Raw genomic sequence first — 16,895 nt, forward strand, 5'->3', positions numbered from 1 at the left:
ACGCCCTATACACATCAAGAATACATCTAGCAGCCTTATATGCACGGGTTATTGTTTACGTCCAGGCTGGCAGCACAGTGAACCAGCAACCCTAATTCAGGACCGATAATGCCGTCTCAATCGCCTCAACCAACACGAATAGTGGCCCTGGCAGACTCAATCACCAGGAATACTGCAAAGATTGACGAATACTACCAGGCAAACAACCTTCCGCCGCTGTCCTTTGACCCGCTAAATACTCAGCCTGATCTCCAGCTCCCTGCTGAAATCCAACGCAGCCAAACAGCCATTCTCGATGCCACCGCAGAGCTCAACGATCTCATAACCGGTCCAAGAGGACTGGTCTCAAATGCCGGCTACATTCCCCTAGTCAAGTTCGCCATGTCCCGCTTTATCCACCGGTTCAACCTCGTCGAAAAGGTCCCATCCTCCGGCGAAATCAGCTACGATGACCTCGCCACAAGCGTCGGTATCAACGTCTCTACCTTGCGCCAGCTTCTACGCGCAGCAATGACTTTCCACCTTTTTCAGGAAAGGCGCCCGGGATACGTTTCGCACTCCTCCGTGACCAAGCTCCTCCTGGACGACCCGGTGCTCCACGACTGCACCGGCTTCACAACCGAGGACCTCATCCCTGCCTTCCTAGGCGTTGCCGACGCCCTCGTAATGTATCCCGCTGCCGACGACCCCTCCAAGTCCGGGTACATGGTCGCCCACAACGCAAGCGAACCGTCCTTCTACCTGCACCTCGCCAAGGACCCGGAGAAAATCCGCCGCTTCGCCAACTGCATGAACCAGGCAACCGCCGGTCCCCAATGGTCCCTGCACTATCTGACGGATTACTTTCCCTGGGAGTCTCTGGGGGCCGGAACGGTTGTTGATGTTGGTGGCGCAGGCGGCCAGGCAGCGCTTGCGATTGCGCGGAAAGCACCACGGCTTCAACTTGTTGTGCAGGACATGGCGGACGCAATAGCGGCGGTGAAGGAGGAGCCCGGCGTGAATGTGTCGTACATGGTGGCGGACTTCTTCGCCGAGCAGACTGTGAAAGGGGCCGACGTTTATCTCTTCCGGTCGGTCATGCACAACTGGCCGGACAGTCAGGCTGTGAGGATATTGAGGGCGCAGATCCCGGCGTTGAAGGCCGGGGCGAAGGTGTTGGTTATGGATGAGGTTATGCCTGATGCCGGGGCCATGGGGCTTTCTACGGCTCGGACACAGCGGTAAGTCCCTCAGTTACCATGTTTGGCCCGCGTTTTGAGAGTTATGTTGATTGGTAGAACAGGCTTATGGACCTGTCGATGCTTGCTCTAGGCAATTCACGAGTCCGCGATGCGGAGGGCTGGCGGGAGCTTTTCCGGCAGGCGGATGGCAGGTTTGAGGTTGAGAAGATCACTATGCCAGACGGATCGCATCTAGCTCTGATTGACGTGACTTGGAAGCCGTAAATTATGCAATCATTTTTTCTCACCAGAGCAAAGGTTTTGGAGCTGTAGCTATCCAGGTAGTTACCTCAACTGTCAATACACTTGCAAGCACTACCTTGCTGTTAGCCCCTAGGTCCAATGAAATTGAGTTCCGACCTCGAAAGAAGGGGAGATGCAGGCTATTCTGTCCTTATACGTTCTAGACTAAGCTCACATACAATACGGAGTACTTATGCCTTCCCAAGCACCTTCACTCTAATCCCCTTGCTATCCTCGGGCAAATACCCCACAAAGTATTCCTACTGATCGTCAGCAGACGGCCGCAGCACAGCACACAAAACGAGGCAAGCAAACCTTTACAGGCATTACATCCCGTAGACCTGTTTCAACGAGCTCCATCTTCACGCCTCCTATGAGCGCCGCCACAGTCATATACAGCTCCGACCAAGCCAGATTAATCCCCAGGCAGTTTCTCGTTCCCTTCCCAAAGGGGTAGACATGCTCCCTTGCCACACTCCCCTCGGCTCCGAGAAACCGCTCGGGGTGGAACTCATGCGGATGTGGAAAGATAACGGGATCCGTGTGGACGTGATACATTGATTGCGAGAAGGTGACGCCGCGGGGGATCTTGTACGAGCCATACTGGAGATCTTCGTCCGGTGCAATGCGAGACAAACGCCCCGCGACTCCATGCGCGATCCGCAACGACTCAGTGAGAACGGCGGTAAGGTATGGAAGCTGCCTGATCGCCGCAGTAGGCGGGATGGGAGAGTCAGAGCTAGGCATGACGGTGCGGAGCTCGCCGAGCACACGGTCGTGAACGGGTCTATTTGCGAGGATGTGGTAGAGTGCTGTTGCCAGAGTGCGGGCTGTGGTCTCGGTTCCGGCGCCGATGAGGACCATCGCGTCTGCTTTGAGCCGGAAAAGGGTCTTTTCCTCCGCGGGGAGCGAATCGCTGCTGAGCATTGAGTGAATGATGGTGCGGTGGCTTGCCTGAATCTTCTCGTTGCCGCTGGCTGCAGTAGTAGACAGCCGGGTTGCATCATCGAATGCTGCGCTAGTCATCTTGCCGATCAGGTCGTCGTATTTGACGCTATTTTCGAGGATTTCGCTGTTTGGCATCAGCCATTGCGGGAGCCTGAAGATTGCAATTGCTAGCGGGCGGAAGATGCGAGCGAAGGGGTGGACTTTGACGCCTTTGAGGAGGACGTTGTTCAAGGGGCGGCCGAAGTCAGGAGCATCGAGTGCGCCAAACGAGCTACCGAACGAGTATTCAGAGATGATGTCTTTTTTTATTGCATTAGCAGATGGCACGGTCCGCCGCACTGGGGTGAAGCCAACTCACCCAAGGTCAGCCCACTCATCGCATTCCTCAGTTCCAGCAGCTCGTCGGACCCGGCCATGGCCATTATTTTCTCTCTCAACTGCTGCACCTTGGCGAGAATCCGCGGCTCCAAATCCTGCACCATCCGGGCGCTGAAATACGGCGCCATGCTGGCTCGTTTAACACGGTGGGCATCGTGATCGATCGTTGCTCCGGCGCTGTGGTCTCCAAACTCGTTGGTGCCGACCATCCAGAAGAAGAGAGGGCTTTTGTTCCGTTTGCGCCGGTGGTCGTTTGGATAAACCTCGTCCATATAGCTGCTGTCTTTGATGTGGACCTCGTCCGGCCCGATCCGAATAATCGGGCCGTATTGCTCATGGAGCTTTTCGCAGTGGAACATGAACCGCCCGGAATGGGGCCAAAGATCGTACCATGCGTGGTAAAGGTATGTGGCGGCTGCAAGTTTAGGGCCAGGTATGTGCGCGATGCGAGTGAAGTAAATCCGGTAGATGATGGTCCAGAGGACGTAGGCGGCTGCGGTTAGGGCTGCGAGGGCTGTAATACTCAGCATGACGACACAATGTCTGGGAAAGCTGTACTTTGAGGCACTGGCTCAATTGTGCCAGGGACTGTAGAGATTTTAATAGAATACCTAGCTAGAACCGGCGCCTTCGGCTCAATGCCTGGGAGCCGTTCGGACGCCGTCCACCACCCAAAGTCCGAGCACTAATTGTCCAAAACGCAACGGATGGATCCTCAAGCGGCTTCACAGAATACTTAAATAATTCTCGCATCTTATTTATGTTATTCTCACACCGTGCTTGGCACGTTGACCAAATCCTAACGTGCTGCCATGATGGACTCCGCCCCTTTAGCAAGAGCAATGAGCATCCTCAAACGAACCCCATTGATTGGTTTACTACACTGCAAACTGACTAGAGCTTCGCTGATGTATCTCAGATGGACACAATGACTTCCCATATATCCTCCGTGGCTGGTACGGACTGAGTATTGACGATCCGAGCTACAACATCGACGATATGCCGATTGGGCAAACGGACCTCTCTAGGCTAGAAACGGGGCGCATCGGGGGCCAATTCTGGAGTGCCTTTGTTCCAGGGTTAGTTCCCATTCATTCAAGTATGGCCTCTGAATGATATTGAGCATCTCGCAGTCCCAAGCAAGACACCACCGAAGCGAAGCTCCAAGCGCTCCGCGATACGATACAACAAATCGATCTCATCCATAATCTCATCCGAAAAAACCCACGCAGACTAGCCTTTGCCTCCGATTCGGCCTCAGTCTGGCAAGCCTTTCGCTCTGGCCGTATCGCCTGCTTGATTGGCATTGAAGGCCTGCATCAAATCGGCGGCAGCTTCAGCGCCCTTCGTATGTTCCACCGTATGGGGGTTAGATATGTTACTATGTCTCATGACTGCCATAATGAATTCGTGGACTCGTCTGTAAGTCCACTGCATATTGCGCATTCTGCAATGCGGATCTATGCTCAGGCTGAAGTTGGTGTAGACTCCCCCGGCACCGCTGCACAATGGCCTCTCGAAACGCGGCCAGGGGATAGTTTATGAAATGAATCGGACTGGGATGTGAGTCTGCAGCCTGTCTGACTGACCTGATGCACACCGGTTCTGATTCAAAACTCATTGGTTCCTCCAAGAATCATCGATCTCTCGCACACAAGTCACGAGGCCCAACGCCAGGTCCTGCGGGTAACGAGAGCACCCGTCATATTCTCGCATTCTTCATGGTCCGTTGCTACTGATTTACTTTGAGCTCATGCTCATGCTCTGCGTGTCTAAACCGGCAAACAGCTACGCTCTCCGACCCCACCCCCGAAACGTCCCCGACGATATCCTCGAGGCTCTGAAGGCCAACAACGGGGTAATCATGATCTGCTTCCTACCCTCGCTGTCTGGAGTGCTCCAGGATGGCAATAACACACCGGCCAACGTGAAGACGGTCGCTGCACATGTAATGTATGTGGGCGAGAAGATAGGCTACGAACACGTTGGAATTGGTAGCGACTTTGACGGGATGTTAGAGGGGCCCGATGGTTTAGATGATGTGTCGACTTATCCTAGCCTCGTGGCTGAGCTACTGGCCAGGGGGGTTCGCGAGGAAGATGTGAAGCGGATCCTGGGGACGAATCTTCTGAGGGTCCTCGATGCGGTTGCAGTGTATGCGGCGCAGAATGCCGCTCGCCAGGCTTTGTGTGATGAGGTCCACGACATCTGGACAGATGCGCAGCGGGATATGCTGACACGGAAAGGTACGGAGAGGAGAGGACGCAAATAGGTAGATTTGGAATCGTGGTCATTTACAAGTACCTGTCGCTATGGACATTCCAGTACGATATGAATCCAACTTCCTCATGAATGGGAATGGAAATCACAGCTTGCCCATGGCACCAAGCTGCGCAACTAGGCCTGCTGCCGCAAACGAGCCCATCGCAATTGCCTGAGGCGCTGCCTTCATCATTGATCCGCAGTCACCGACAGCAAATACACCCGCTACATTTGTCTCGTTGAAGGGCGGGGTTGTCTTGATGAAGCCCATCGGATCGACATCAAGGCCGAGCTGGTCGTGAAACGGGCCGTTGATCTGGACGGGGGGGACAGAAACCTACCAAGGGTTCCACTGTCAGCAGGCCTCTATAGGATACTAGGCTGTTTGCGACTACGGAGATACTCACCAGAAAACCCTCCTGCCGAGTCTGACCGTCGTCGAACTGCACAATAACGCTGTCGCCTTGCTTCTCAACCGCGGTGATCTTCCTCGGTTCGATCGTCAATGGCTTGTTCTCGAACTCTTTCTTCGCCTGCGCAGTCAGCTCCTCGTTGCCGTGGCAGTAGACAGTAATTTTCTTGGCCAGAGGAGATGCCATCCTTGCCATATGAAGGATCATAGCAGGTTGGGTAATAAAGCCAGCCCCCAGAACCCCGGCAGACTCAGCACCACGGTCTTCAAAGCCGTGGCAGAACAAGCAGTGGAAGATCCGCTTCCCCCACAGTTCGCTAAACCCCTTGATATCCGGCAAAAGGTCGGTGACGCCCGTGGCAAGGACGAGCTTCCTGCCTTGGTATTTATTCTGCTGATCATCGACCGCCTCAAACGTCCCGTCGTCCTTCTTCGCGGCCGACACGATCTTTGCGTTTCTGAAATGGATGGTATTGTATCGAGACTCGATGTTGTCTCGTGCAGCGGCGCGGAAGTCGCTGGGGGGTTTGTGGTCCCAAGTCACGACATTGTGCATGCGCTCAGAGAAGGCGTTGCGGTATTGGTTGGAGTTGAAGACAATCGCGGAGTAAGTCTGCCGCGCGAGACCGAGCGCTGTCGAGAGGCCCGCCGGACCGGCCCCGATGATGAGAGCATCGTACATTGTTGCTGAGGCCATGGTGGTGGTGGTGGTGTGGTAATGGTAGTGGTAGTGGCAGCGGTTGAGGTGGTGGGGGGTGGTGGAGGTGGTCGTAGTTGAGACGGGGAAATGCTGGGAGTGATGAGAGATATTTGACGCTGCAGTAAAATAGATGGAAAGTCTCCGACTATGTCTCCGATGCGTGGAATGCACCCAATCAGCACTTCTTGTCCCCTGTCAGTTTCGGTTTCCGAATGGGGTCCGATGCTTTAACCACCTGGAGCTTGAAAAGAGTAGGGTCATGCAATGGTTGTCCACCCTCCCAACCACGGCAAGCATGGCTGACGACTCTCAAGATGCTGCGACAGTTACGTTGCAAACCCTCGTCCAGCTGTTGTCCATGTTGAAGGGCCGGCTCGCGGAGCCCTCCCTGCAGGCTGATATCAACAAGCGACTCCACGACCCAGATACACTACCAGACAAGGCAATCCTGCCCCTGGCAACACGCTCAGTCAATCTCCTGCACGAAATCGAGCAGATGCTCCAGCCGTCGCAGCTGATCCTGGCAGACCATTTCCTGGGTTCGCCCGGCCCTATTCAAATCGTCCACTGTAGCCGCTGACGCGGGATAGGTTTCGAGAGCAGCAAGTGCCTGGTTGCAGCCGTATCATTCAAGATCCCCGATCTTCTCGCTCGCCATGGCGAGATGACAGTGCAGCAGCTGGCCGCTGCCGCCGAAGCGCGCGAGGACCGACTGCGCCAAATCCTTCGTCTTCTGCGCAACAACGGCATCTTCGCCTACAACGCAGAAACAGAGGGCTATGCAAACAACCACCGCTCCGAATTGCTGCGCTCCGACCACTGGACACAATGGCACAACTGGGTCGATCTTTACGGAACTGTCTTCTACGATATCGCCCGCGGCATTCCCGACTCCCTGCGCAGAGATACCACCCGCAGCGCAGCGCAGCACAATTTTGACACCGACGATGACATGTTCACGTACTTTGACAGGCGCGGGTGGGTTCCTCTTCTGCATCGGACTCTTGGTGGAGGCGCTGTCGCGCAAGCGCCGGGTATTGTGGCCGACTACCCCTGGCATGAGCTGGGTAAGAAGACCATCCTGGACGTAGGGGGCGGGAGTGGCGCCTTGATCGCCTCCCTGCTTAGAGGCCACCCGGAGCTACATGGCGGCGTCTTTGATCTCCCCCACGTCATCGAGCACATCCAGCCTTTCTTCGAGGAAGGGGGCAAGTTCGCAGACGTGGGTGATCGCGTGGCAAAGCATGATTTGGTCGCCGGAGACTTTTTCTCTACGATCCCGAGCTATGAAGTCTACGTGATGAAATGGTGCCTGCATGATTGGCAGGATCCCGAAGCAATCCGGATCTTGCGCAACATCCATCACGCCATGATGGTAGGGGAGAAATCGCGGCTGGTCGTGCTCGAGTCGGTCTTGCAGGACGGCGAGATGGGGAGGCTGTCTCGGTACGGGGACATCAACATGATGATGACCGCCAAAGGGCTGGAGCGGACGGCGGATGACTGGCACAGGCTGGCGAAAGAGGCTGGCTGGATGGTGAAGGGGATCTATCCGTTAAGGAATGCTTGGGTGTGTGCGATTGATCTCAGGTCGTCCTCTCCGTAGACCGAGGGGACCAGTAATTGTGCATATAAATCTGCCATGCTATAGTCTCCCCGGACTCTTGAGAATTTAATAAGCTTGTCGAGTGCAATACGGCCGAAGAGAGAATATACCTGGTCGGCAACCGCGATCCTTATAAGTAATATACCGTCCATGCATCGGCCCGCCACCGTCTAGAAGAACAAGGCCGGGCAATCGGCAATATATACCAGACGCTCCCATCAAAAGACTTTGAACTGTTAGTTATCGAGCCCTAGTGATTTTTTGTGCGAGCACCAAAATGGAACTCGCAGACTTTGTCAATGCCCCCCGTAGCACCCAAGTGATCGGATACAGTGCATCTGCTGTACTGATCGTGCTTTCTCTGATGCTTTGGCGCGCGAAATCTTCCAAGCGGAGGACTGCCATGGATCTCCCGGTATACCATGTGCCCATGGGGGCCAATGCTGCCAGGGTTCTGGAAGAAGCACACAAGGAGGTTCGTCGCTCGTGGACCCTACGCAGATATGAGTCAAATCCTAAGCATTTCCACAAACTGCCAGTGCCCCGATATCCCATTTGTCTTGTCCCAGCTAGGGCTTGATGCGGTGATTCTACCTACTTCCGAGATCGAAACGGTCAAATCCCTCCCCGAGTCTGAACTTTCGATCAAGTACGAACCCCGGGAGAGTGCGAGGTCGTTTCTTTTGCTCTAACCAAGATCCAAGACACCACCACTACAACGTCTTCCTCGGCGAGTACTCCTACATGGGGACCAAGGCCGACGAATTCGATGCCGCCATGCGCCACCTTCTCGTGCGAAACACACCTGTGCTCCTGCAGTCCTTCACTGCCGAAGTCGAACACGCCGTCGAGTCAACCATCGGCAAATGCGAGGGCCAATGGACGCCCGTTCGAGTCCGACACGCCTTATCCCGCGTTGCCTCGCTGATGTCCGGTCGCGCCTTTGTCGGGCTTCCACTCAGCAGAGAAGAGGATTGGGTCGAAGCAACAACTCGCTATACTCAGGATGTGTCCACTGCGTATGTATACCTGCGTGCTCTGCCGTGGCTCATCAAGCCCATTGTCGCGCCGTTCTCGGCGCCCGTCAAGTCCTTGCTCCACCACAGGCAGATTAATATCGACAAGCTGGCCCCGTTGCTGGCTGCCAAGAAGGGGAAGGCTCCGGAAGGCGAAAGGACGAAGAAAGTGCCCGGTGGTGAAATGCTGGACTGGTTTATATCTCGCTACAGCAAACCTCCGACGGTCCATGAGCTGGCAAGGGACCAGCTCCTTGCGACGTTTGCATCTATATACAACCTATCAAACGCGCTATCCTACATCATTTTCGACCTCGCCGCCTATCCAGAATACATTGATGGCCTCCGCCAGGAGCTCAAAGAAGTAGTCGGCGATGGCGTCATTGACAAGAACACGTTGCCGAAACTCTGGAAGTTTGACAGCTTCATTCGTGAGTCACAGCGGCTAAGCCCTCCTTCAATAGGTATGTCGGAGCCCAGCCAAAGCCCCATCCCTATCTGCTAGCGTGAATATCCTCACTGACCAAACCACCCGAGCAGCGAACATCCCCCGCTACGTCGCAAACCCGGCGGGCTTCCGCACGTCAACGGGCCACCTCATCCCGCAAGGCCAAACGGTCATGGTTCGCGCAGTCCCCATCAACAACGACGCCTCGCTGTGGCCAGATCCAGAGCGGTTCGACGGCCTGCGGTTTTACAAGTTGCGCCAGCAGCCGGGGTGCGAGATGAAATACCAGCATACGAGCACGGGCGTGGACAACATCAACTTCGGGCACGGCATCTGGGCCTGTCCGGGGCGGTTCTTTGCCTCGGCGGAGATCAAGGTCGTTATGGCTTATCTGATTACGCATTATGATATCAGGCTGAAGGCTGGGGAAAGGAGGCCCGGCCATTTTCATTATGGGTTTGCGATTTTGCCGGATGAGAGGGCTGAGGTGTTGTTTCGCAGGCGGGAGGGGTAGGGACTCTGGAGTAAGTGTTGTTAGGCAAGCAGGGCCTGAGAGAATCATGATGCAATTAACTCCAATTAGCTGCGTATTTATTATCATTTTCTGTTATATCGACGCGTTCGACGAGTCTGAAATCCCCACTACTAGTTTGCTGCTACCTAAGCACGATAGGATCCAACCACTGCGATGCTCATATTCGGTCTTCTTCCATTCGTCCAGCATCCCCATGTATGAGGCCCCAGTCGCATCGGGCTCCAGGACGATCACCCCTATGTCGAAATACTTCGTACCAGACTCCACGGCACAAGATGCGTCGGATTGCCCTCAATCCGCTGCAACGGGTAATTGAATACAGGAGTCACGAGGGCCAAATAAAACACCACCCAAAGATGCCCAATGATTCTTCCCATCCAGCCCCCTTCCTTCCGTGGTCCAAAGCATCTTCGCCATATCCACTGGACGCCGTCTTCGAACATGATCCCGGCGGGCAGGAAAACCGAGAAGCAGAGCAGGCCGCCGGCTGGATACCACCGGCCTCCGAATGCAACATCGAGAATCGAGTGCAGGCTTCCAGAGAGAAAGAACACGATAAACAGGTTGGCATAGCGCGAGGCAGACCCGCGAGGGAGACCGAGGACCTGGCGGCTGATGAAGCTGGCCACACCGTGGAAGGGCCAGCGGAGCGTTTGGTGCCAGAATTTCCTAAACGCGAAAAGCCATTAGACCATCACCTACTTGTACAAACAGGCAACTTGCAAAGTCTTAGCAAGATCGACATTGGAAACGCACCCGAAATATCCACGCAGCGTAGCCGTGTCTGAGTAATGCCCGTAACAAGGCGGCCACTGCTTCGGCTCTGAAATCCGCAACCCAACACAAACAACAGAGAACACCCGGTACCAGATGTCATTCATCACCCGCCCAAGGACATACCAGTTCATAACGCAGCCAATGAGCCTGCTGCGCAGGTCGTCGAGCGTGACCGGGTGCGGATTAAGGGATCGGATCCACAGCCATTCCTTGCCGGCCGCCCAGCTGTCGACTACATCTGGAGGAGGCGGGGAGCTAGCGAGCAGATCCATGATGAGGTACTGCGCCATGATGAGTGAGCATTGGCGGAGCAGAAAGCGGGAGCGAGAGGGGACCACGTTGCCCGGGAACGGAGGGATGTAGCTGATTTGGTGGCTGGTTCCAATTCCCCGGAAGCTGAAGAGCATTCCGATCGTGAATAGTACGCGGTTGAACAATCCGAGGTCAAGAGGGGTGTGCTGGAGACGCATTTCATGGCGGATGGCCTCGTCGTCGAGCGGGTGGAGGCATAGGTTATTCAGACAGTGGTAGATATTGGCGTAAGGTCCAACCCACCAGAAGGAGTATAACACGCCCTGAAGCGTAAATGCTGGGGCGGCTTTCCAGGAGATATACATGAGGGCGATCAGGATGGGGAGGCTGGCTGGCCGCAGAAAGGACGACTTCGGGGTTGTGCAGATCAGAATGGCTGCCACGGCCGTTTGGGCTGCCATGAACAATGGCGCAGGCACATTCTCGGCGTCAAAAAGTGTGTGCATGCTGAAGGAGTCCAGTAATGTGCTCTGGGTGCGATGACAAGCTGCTAGCGAGGAAGGTTTCTCGTCACTTAAGGCAGACCTGGACGCGGGCCGAGTGAAGAACGGGGCGAAACGCTCTCGGAGACTTGGTCGGGATTATCAATTAGTTGGTCAGACGACAGACTTAATAGGAGCGGGCTTCCGTCATGCCAATCGGCTGTGCTATCTGTGTATACCTAGGTACATGCTTCTCGGGCACCCACCATGGCTGGTCCGCCTGCATACCACGACTCCTCCGTATATGATTGCATTGTCCTCGGTAGCGGCCCTGCCGGCCGATCTGCCGCAAGCACACTTACCCGGCAGCGCTACCGTGTTGCGCTATTCGATCCGGGCTCCTACAGGAACGATCCCCAGGCGTACGGAGACCACGCTTCAAGAAGCAGCACCGAATGCCCGTTGTCGCCCTCGTCTACCTTGCACATCATAAACACTACTATAGTTCATATTGCAAAATCCGCGGAAAGCCACTTTGAAGCCGTATCTGGGGATGGAAGGACATGGCAGGGGAAAAAGCTTGTGCTTGCAACGGGGGTGAGATATCTGTTTCCAGATATTCCTGGCTACCAGGAGTGCTGGGACGCAGGTTTTATGTATGCAATGTTTCCCGAGCCTCGTGTTTTGCAGTTAGCCTGCTGATATGACAGCTATGCCGACCCACTCTGGTACGAAGGCCACGAGGGCTCGCCACGAGCACAGGTAGCAGGGCTTCTTGCAATTGGCAGCACAGCACCAGTATCGCGATATATCGAACTGGCACGGATAGTTCAAAACACTGCTAGCCATGTGACGATCTACACAGACGGAAACGATAATATCAGCTCGCAAATTGTCGAAAACGAGGAGATGTCTCATGTCACAGTCGATGCGCGGCCGATTGCTGGATTGGAAGCTGGCCCCAATTCAGTCACTATACACCTGGACGAGGGGGCAGCAAACTGCGTGGACTTCTTGGTTCGCTATCCGTCACCCAGCCCAGGTTTCATTGTCTAACATTTTTTCCCCAGATACATGAGCCCCGAACAGAGATCAATGGCCCGTATACATACCAGCTGGGACTTGATCTGACGGATTCCGGTGACATCAGGATCTCTGGCCCCTTGTATACAACTACCGTGCCAAGTGTCTTTGCTGTGGGTGATTGTGCCTGTGCCACGAAGGATGTTCTACAAGCTACGGCGACTGGAGCCCTGGCTGCAAAGGGAGTGAGCGCAGAGCTGGCTGCGGAAATGTAGCAATGTCTAAAAATGTGGCACGTGAATCAACGCCAATACCTCCTTGCGAAAGATAGACAGGTAATCAAGTAGAAATAGGCCGACGGTGGCCGGGTAGGGTAAGGCAGTTCGGTGCCCTGATTCGACTATACCTAGGCTTCAAGTGCTGTATACCTTATCTGTGCATACACCAAATTCTTTGGCCATCGTCACAGTGTCCGCCTTCACAATGGACCCAGAAAGGGAACCTCATCCATATGCCTTGGCCACCGCCAGTGTGTGCTTTGTATCACTGGTCATTACCGCAGTAGTCGAGCTCATCTGGCCAGGCTGCTCACCCAGGTGGCTCATACATCCAGTATCCAACCTGATAAACGTAAGCTTAATCCTTACAAGGCACTTATATCCAAGCTCATCAAGCCTAGGCATACCTGGAATGGAAATATCCCATACGCCACAAAACCGGACGAGCAACAATCCCATCGTGCCGCTACGTCTGGCCAAACGGCCAAGGCGACGCAGCGAAGTTTCTAGATGGAGTCAAAAACTCTGGGGCCTGGGAGAAGGAAAATGGCTCTGTCTATCGGATCTGGTCCGGGATGAAGCCAGAGATGTGCGCAGCCGTATCGCCTAGGCCGTCGTGGTATAGCTAACCGTTGACAATCCAGCGTTCTAACAAAGCCTCATCATCTACAACACGTATTCAAAGACTCGGACAACCATTCCAAAGCGCCAGCGAACAATTCGGGTTTCTACATGAGCCAACTGCTGGGCCAGTGTGTTGGACTCATCAGCGGGAGTGAATGGCGAGCTGTACGAAAGGTAGCAGAAGTGCCATTTGGACATCGGGCCATCTCCTTGCGCCTAGCTGACATCGAGCGCCATGTACTGGTTTCCCTAGCCATCATCGGTATCAGGCGTCTGCTAATTCATACGTAGGTTACTGAGCACTTCCAGAAGATCCACAGGGACGGCAATCTCGACCAAGGCCTGATCCACCCTACAAACGACATGAAGATGCTCCCATTCTGGGTCGTAGCCGAGCTCTTCTACGGGCGTCTTCCAGCATTCCTCATCCGGGATCTGGAGAAGCTCGCGCCCCTGCGCGAGCACGTATTCAAATACGTAATCAGAGGCGGTATTCCTCGATTTGCATGGGCGCGCTGGCTCCCCACGGCAGCAAACGCCGACCTGCGCAAGTTCAAGCAGGCCTGGAAGGCGTTCAACAAACGCGCCTTGGAGTATGCCCAAGCAACCAACCTCGAGGCCCCAATCATCCAGATGCAAGCCGCCGTTGCAGCAGGCGAGATTACAGAAGAGCAGCTGCTACAGACCCTCGACGAGTCGCTATACGCCAACCTCGACGTGACCACCGGCGGTCTATCCTGGAACCTCGTCTTTCTCGCCGCACACAGGGACGTTCAAGCTCGACTCCGGCAGGAGCTTTCTATCGCCATAGCAGAGTCCAGATTCCACGCATACGTCGCCGATAGGAGTTCATACCTGGCAGCCTGCGTCTCGGAGTCCAGCCGGCTGCGACCCCTGGCGGCATTCAGCGTCCCGCAAGCGGCACCCACGGTCCGAGAAGTCGACGGCTACCTGATTCCGCCCGGAACAAGTTTCATTGTGGACAGCTGCGCGCTGAATGTACGGAATGAGACCTGGGGGCCCGATAATGAGGCCTACCGCCCAGAACGGTTCCTCGGTGGCCGAGATTCGGACCGAAGGTACGTGTTCTGGCGATTTGGGTTTGGGCCGAGGCAATGCATGGGAAGGCATGCTGCTGACATGGTGATTCGAATGGCTTTGGCGCACCTCGTGCTGAACTATGAGCTCGGGTTGTTACGTGATGCTGACGATTGGAGGAGCGATAAGGAGAGTTGGATCTCGCATCCAGACTTTTGGCTACGTTGTGTTAAGAGGGCATAGGGACTTTCTGTACGGCTGATCTGAACTTTTGTGGTCTTTGGCAACAGCAGCCTGTGTGGATTTTGATTGGAATACAGCAAGGAAAGTCCGGGGTCGGCAGTAGTGGATGATGGCCTATACAATCCAGTTCACTTTATGCCCACGGAGGCCGTGCTAGATAGGAACCACCGTTCTGCGTGATGGATGAAAGCATCTTCGAGGCCCGTATCCAGTGTCCGTGAGCAGACTACAAGTAACATGAATTCCCCGAGGCTACTCGATCTTCCCCGAATTGCCTACCTATAGACTCTAAGAGCGTTCACTGTCCCCAACTCTGCTTTCGAGAGCAACCCATCCCCCATCAGCAACTCATCCAGGCTCTTCGGCATCCCTCTACCAAAACATCCTCAAAAAAATGGAAAGTTTCGTCAAGCACACCAAAGACCGCGACGACAACCAGTCCGAAAGGGCGCGCCTAAACGATCAGCATGACGTCTTCATACATGCAATGAAAGGCAACACAATCCTTGCCCCTGTCGACCTGACACAGACTGGCCTCCGCATTCTTGACTCCGGCACAGCCGACGGCCGCTGGCTCCTGCACATCTCCTCTACATCCCCCGGCCAGCACACATACATCGGCACCGACATCGACGACGCGCTCTATCCCAGTCCTGCGCCCGCGAACATGCATTTTCAGAACCAGTCCATCCGCGAGCCATTCCCAACGGAATGGGAAGGCGCATTTGATCTGGTGCACCAGCGCCTTGTCATGGCCGCGGCGCCGCCGGCAACCCTGCTCTCTGTCGTGGAGAGACTGGCAGGCCTTTTGAAGCCCGGCGGGTGGCTACAGCTGGTTGAGGTGGACACGGACAGCGCAGCCACAAATGGGCCTGAGCTGAAGCGGTTTCTCGGCTATGCGCAGCAGTTGTCTGTTTTGGGGGGCATGGGCCCCAATCTTGCGAAGCAGCTCGCTGGCACGTTGCGAGACGCTGGATTGCGGAATGTGGAGGAGCGGTCGATTGATGTGAAGTATGGAGCTGCGAATGAGGAGGAGGACTTGAAGAAGAAGAGTATCAATAGTCTCTGCGATGCGGTTCCGCCTCTTATGCAGGGTGTTCAGAGTGAGAGAGCTCCCTTCAGCCCTCCGTGGCCTGGACCGAGAAACGCTAATTAACTTCATTCTCAGTGATGATGCCGGACAAGTATAGTCAGGACGAGGCGGCGAGCTTCCAGGCGCGCCTTCGGAAGGAGTTGGAGGAAGCTGGCGGTTGTACGAAGCTTCTAGTGGTCTGGGGTCAGAGATCTACCATTTGATATATAGGCTTGGAGCAGTAAACTATGGAAGTCCATTGACTAATTAATGACCGATTGTTGGTGCCCTTTCCATCACACGCTGAACCGCCGGACGGGCCATCATTCGCTGCGCCCAGCCAAGTATATGGGGATATTTCTCTACGTCCACGTCAAGGAATTTGAACATCCACGGCATCGCAAATGGAAAGTAGGACAAATCCGCGATGGTAGGCCGGTCCGCCAACGCAATATATTCCTGTCCGGGAAGCGCTAAGCGAGCCTCGAGGATGTCCCACTGTTTGACGACGTTTTCGTGAAGCCTGGAATATGGACTGAGTATCGCAGTCGGCAGAATGAATAGCACGGTGTTCACCTACTTCTTGATTGTTCGTGGAAGCTGCACTGGATTGGCGCGAGATGGATAGCCTCGCACGAAGTACAGCCAGTACTTGGCCGTTGCTCTACCGTCTTTCGTCAACTGCTTGCCAGGGACCTGGGTTGTGGTCAAACTCACCCAATTCCAGCCGTTTGATAGGCAGTCCAGGCGTGGACATTGCCGCGCTCAAAGGCTGTTCGGCCAAGCCAATCTCCGTCGCGGTCAAACCGATCTGCAAGATAATATAAACACGCAGTGCCCTCAAAGACACTAACCGACTGGCCAGTCTCGGGGTCCTGGTCTCGAAGAGCCGGAACCATTCGCTCTGGGTGGATCTGATATGCCCATTCCGTCTTGGTGTCAATCACGGCAAGGCAGTGTGGGAACCGCAATTCTTCGGCCAGTATCAACGGCTTCACGTAGTTTATGTAGGATGTTTCGTCCGCTACCCTGGTCAGAGCTTTAAAGTGTACAAGGCTGGGGTGGGCGGCTACTAACCTTTGATAACGTACAGAATGACACGACCATCGTACTCAGGATCACCAATGACAATGTCGCCACTGGGGGCTCCCTTCGCACCAGAGCTCAAGCTTGGAGTGTTTTGGTCCATGTCGTTATGTCTGCTCTCTGTGTGGGGCGTTCTAGTGTATCTTTATAGTGACAAAAACTCACCCACGTCAAGACCGTCGGGGACCGGTTGGAAGGAATGACACCAGCCCGACTTGGGTTATTGCCTCAGAGCCAACTGGTAACAGTGAC

At 54.9% G+C, this 16,895-nt stretch overlaps 11 protein-coding genes across 11 annotated transcripts; 7 read left to right on the forward strand and 4 right to left on the reverse strand.

The window, feature by feature from the left end:
- Positions 1-108: 108 nt before the first annotated feature.
- On the forward strand, positions 109-1,445 carry BDW70DRAFT_164366 (O-methyltransferase-domain-containing protein; the record flags this gene model as incomplete). Its single annotated transcript, XM_073741463.1, has 2 exons — positions 109-1,220; positions 1,283-1,445. The coding sequence occupies 2 exons, from the start codon at positions 109-111 to the stop codon at positions 1,443-1,445; spliced, it is 1,275 nt and encodes a 424-aa protein (XP_073591369.1).
- BDW70DRAFT_10253 (cytochrome P450) lies at positions 1,440-3,345 on the reverse strand. The gene is made up of 3 exons (XM_073734317.1): positions 2,770-3,345; positions 1,779-2,710; positions 1,440-1,723 (listed from the first exon to the last, which is right to left on the reverse strand). Exons 1-3 carry the CDS (start codon positions 3,317-3,319, stop codon positions 1,655-1,657), a joined length of 1,551 nt encoding a protein of 516 aa, XP_073591370.1. The 5' UTR covers positions 3,320-3,345; the 3' UTR covers positions 1,440-1,654.
- A 209-nt stretch (positions 3,346-3,554) lies between these two features.
- On the forward strand, positions 3,555-5,197 carry gliJ (dipeptidase gliJ). The gene is made up of 6 exons (XM_073734329.1): positions 3,555-3,662; positions 3,709-3,868; positions 3,923-4,211; positions 4,276-4,352; positions 4,424-4,513; positions 4,578-5,197. Exons 1-6 carry the CDS (start codon positions 3,602-3,604, stop codon positions 5,059-5,061), a joined length of 1,161 nt encoding a protein of 386 aa, XP_073591371.1. The 5' UTR covers positions 3,555-3,601; the 3' UTR covers positions 5,062-5,197.
- gliT (thioredoxin reductase gliT) lies at positions 5,108-6,732 on the reverse strand. The gene is made up of 2 exons (XM_073734333.1): positions 5,459-6,732; positions 5,108-5,388 (listed from the first exon to the last, which is right to left on the reverse strand). The coding sequence occupies exons 1-2, from the start codon at positions 6,158-6,160 to the stop codon at positions 5,155-5,157; spliced, it is 936 nt and encodes a 311-aa protein (XP_073591372.1). The 5' UTR covers positions 6,161-6,732; the 3' UTR covers positions 5,108-5,154.
- On the forward strand, positions 6,238-7,857 carry gliM (O-methyltransferase gliM). Its single transcript, XM_073738302.1, has 2 exons — positions 6,238-6,702; positions 6,754-7,857. Exons 1-2 carry the CDS (start codon positions 6,294-6,296, stop codon positions 7,767-7,769), a joined length of 1,425 nt encoding a protein of 474 aa, XP_073591373.1. The 5' UTR covers positions 6,238-6,293; the 3' UTR covers positions 7,770-7,857.
- A 120-nt stretch (positions 7,858-7,977) lies between these two features.
- gliF (cytochrome P450 monooxygenase gliF) lies at positions 7,978-9,811 on the forward strand. Its single transcript, XM_073738303.1, has 4 exons — positions 7,978-8,244; positions 8,309-8,418; positions 8,474-9,249; positions 9,326-9,811. The coding sequence occupies exons 1-4, from the start codon at positions 8,047-8,049 to the stop codon at positions 9,745-9,747; spliced, it is 1,506 nt and encodes a 501-aa protein (XP_073591374.1). The 5' UTR covers positions 7,978-8,046; the 3' UTR covers positions 9,748-9,811.
- Positions 9,812-9,841: 30 nt separating this feature from the next.
- Positions 9,842-11,403, reverse strand: BDW70DRAFT_144717 (wax synthase family protein). Its single transcript, XM_073738304.1, has 2 exons — positions 10,525-11,403; positions 9,842-10,437 (listed from the first exon to the last, which is right to left on the reverse strand). The coding sequence occupies exons 1-2, from the start codon at positions 11,301-11,303 to the stop codon at positions 10,005-10,007; spliced, it is 1,212 nt and encodes a 403-aa protein (XP_073591375.1). The 5' UTR covers positions 11,304-11,403; the 3' UTR covers positions 9,842-10,004.
- Positions 11,404-11,546: 143 nt separating this feature from the next.
- On the forward strand, positions 11,547-12,577 carry BDW70DRAFT_164373 (FAD/NAD(P)-binding domain-containing protein; the record flags this gene model as incomplete). The annotated part of the gene is made up of 3 exons (XM_073741464.1): positions 11,547-11,935; positions 11,990-12,296; positions 12,350-12,577. The coding sequence occupies 3 exons, from the start codon at positions 11,547-11,549 to the stop codon at positions 12,575-12,577; spliced, it is 924 nt and encodes a 307-aa protein (XP_073591376.1).
- Positions 12,578-12,785: 208 nt separating this feature from the next.
- Positions 12,786-14,485, forward strand: gliC (cytochrome P450 monooxygenase gliC; the record flags this gene model as incomplete). Its single annotated transcript, XM_073741465.1, has 4 exons — positions 12,786-12,932; positions 12,982-13,169; positions 13,225-13,441; positions 13,496-14,485. 4 exons carry the CDS (start codon positions 12,786-12,788, stop codon positions 14,483-14,485), a joined length of 1,542 nt encoding a protein of 513 aa, XP_073591377.1.
- A 269-nt stretch (positions 14,486-14,754) lies between these two features.
- Positions 14,755-16,026, forward strand: BDW70DRAFT_10322 (S-adenosyl-L-methionine-dependent methyltransferase). Its single transcript, XM_073734338.1, has 2 exons — positions 14,755-15,588; positions 15,654-16,026. The coding sequence occupies exons 1-2, from the start codon at positions 14,880-14,882 to the stop codon at positions 15,779-15,781; spliced, it is 837 nt and encodes a 278-aa protein (XP_073591378.1). The 5' UTR covers positions 14,755-14,879; the 3' UTR covers positions 15,782-16,026.
- On the reverse strand, positions 15,733-16,854 carry gliG (glutathione S-transferase gliG). Its single transcript, XM_073734335.1, has 4 exons — positions 16,635-16,854; positions 16,275-16,581; positions 16,138-16,221; positions 15,733-16,080 (listed from the first exon to the last, which is right to left on the reverse strand). Exons 1-4 carry the CDS (start codon positions 16,744-16,746, stop codon positions 15,825-15,827), a joined length of 759 nt encoding a protein of 252 aa, XP_073591379.1. The 5' UTR covers positions 16,747-16,854; the 3' UTR covers positions 15,733-15,824.
- Between the last annotated feature and the right edge of the window lie 41 nt (positions 16,855-16,895).

Source organism: Aspergillus foveolatus, assembly GCF_047715535.1.
Source record: "Aspergillus foveolatus strain CBS 279.81 unplaced genomic scaffold BDW70scaffold_105, whole genome shotgun sequence".
Classification (NCBI taxonomy): Eukaryota; Fungi; Ascomycota; class Eurotiomycetes; order Eurotiales; family Aspergillaceae; genus Aspergillus; species Aspergillus foveolatus.

Bases quoted from the DNA above. Each gene is read 5' to 3' on its own strand.
- BDW70DRAFT_10253 (XM_073734317.1), bottom strand. From the start codon at position 3,319: ATGCTGAGTATTACAGCCCTCGCAGCCCTAACCGCAGCCGCCTACGTC. The intron at 2,711-2,769 runs GTGAGTTGGCTT...CAATAAAAAAAG, and splicing joins GATGAGTGGGCTGACCTTGG to ACATCATCTCTGAATACTCG. The intron at 1,724-1,778 runs GTTTGCTTGCCT...GACGATCAGTAG, and splicing joins GGGATGTAATGCCTGTAAAG to GAATACTTTGTGGGGTATTT.
- gliJ (XM_073734329.1), top strand. From the start codon at position 3,602: ATGATGGACTCCGCCCCTTTAGCAAGAGCAATGAGCATCCTCAAACGA. The intron at 4,212-4,275 runs GTAAGTCCACTG...AAGTTGGTGTAG, and splicing joins ATGAATTCGTGGACTCGTCT to ACTCCCCCGGCACCGCTGCA. The intron at 4,353-4,423 runs GTGAGTCTGCAG...GGTTCCTCCAAG, and splicing joins GAAATGAATCGGACTGGGAT to AATCATCGATCTCTCGCACA.
- gliT (XM_073734333.1), bottom strand. From the start codon at position 6,160: ATGGCCTCAGCAACAATGTACGATGCTCTCATCATCGGGGCCGGTCCG. The intron at 5,389-5,458 runs GTGAGTATCTCC...AACCCTTGGTAG, and splicing joins CTCGGCAGGAGGGTTTTCTG to GTTTCTGTCCCCCCCGTCCA.
- gliM (XM_073738302.1), top strand. From the start codon at position 6,294: ATGGAAAGTCTCCGACTATGTCTCCGATGCGTGGAATGCACCCAATCA. The intron at 6,703-6,753 runs GTTCGCCCGGCC...GACGCGGGATAG, and splicing joins CCTGGCAGACCATTTCCTGG to GTTTCGAGAGCAGCAAGTGC.
- gliF (XM_073738303.1), top strand. From the start codon at position 8,047: ATGGAACTCGCAGACTTTGTCAATGCCCCCCGTAGCACCCAAGTGATC. The intron at 8,419-8,473 runs GTACGAACCCCG...CCAAGATCCAAG, and splicing joins GAGTCTGAACTTTCGATCAA to ACACCACCACTACAACGTCT. The intron at 9,250-9,325 runs GTATGTCGGAGC...CCACCCGAGCAG, and splicing joins GCTAAGCCCTCCTTCAATAG to CGAACATCCCCCGCTACGTC.
- BDW70DRAFT_144717 (XM_073738304.1), bottom strand. From the start codon at position 11,303: ATGCACACACTTTTTGACGCCGAGAATGTGCCTGCGCCATTGTTCATG. The intron at 10,438-10,524 runs GTGCGTTTCCAA...TTTCGCGTTTAG, and splicing joins ACGCTGCGTGGATATTTCGG to GAAATTCTGGCACCAAACGC.
- BDW70DRAFT_10322 (XM_073734338.1), top strand. From the start codon at position 14,880: ATGGAAAGTTTCGTCAAGCACACCAAAGACCGCGACGACAACCAGTCC. The intron at 15,589-15,653 runs GTGAGAGAGCTC...CTTCATTCTCAG, and splicing joins TCTTATGCAGGGTGTTCAGA to TGATGATGCCGGACAAGTAT.
- gliG (XM_073734335.1), bottom strand. From the start codon at position 16,746: ATGGACCAAAACACTCCAAGCTTGAGCTCTGGTGCGAAGGGAGCCCCC. The intron at 16,222-16,274 runs GTGAGTTTGACC...GAAAGACGGTAG, and splicing joins TATCAAACGGCTGGAATTGG to AGCAACGGCCAAGTACTGGC. The intron at 16,081-16,137 runs GTAGGTGAACAC...TCCATATTCCAG, and splicing joins CTTCCACGAACAATCAAGAA to GCTTCACGAAAACGTCGTCA.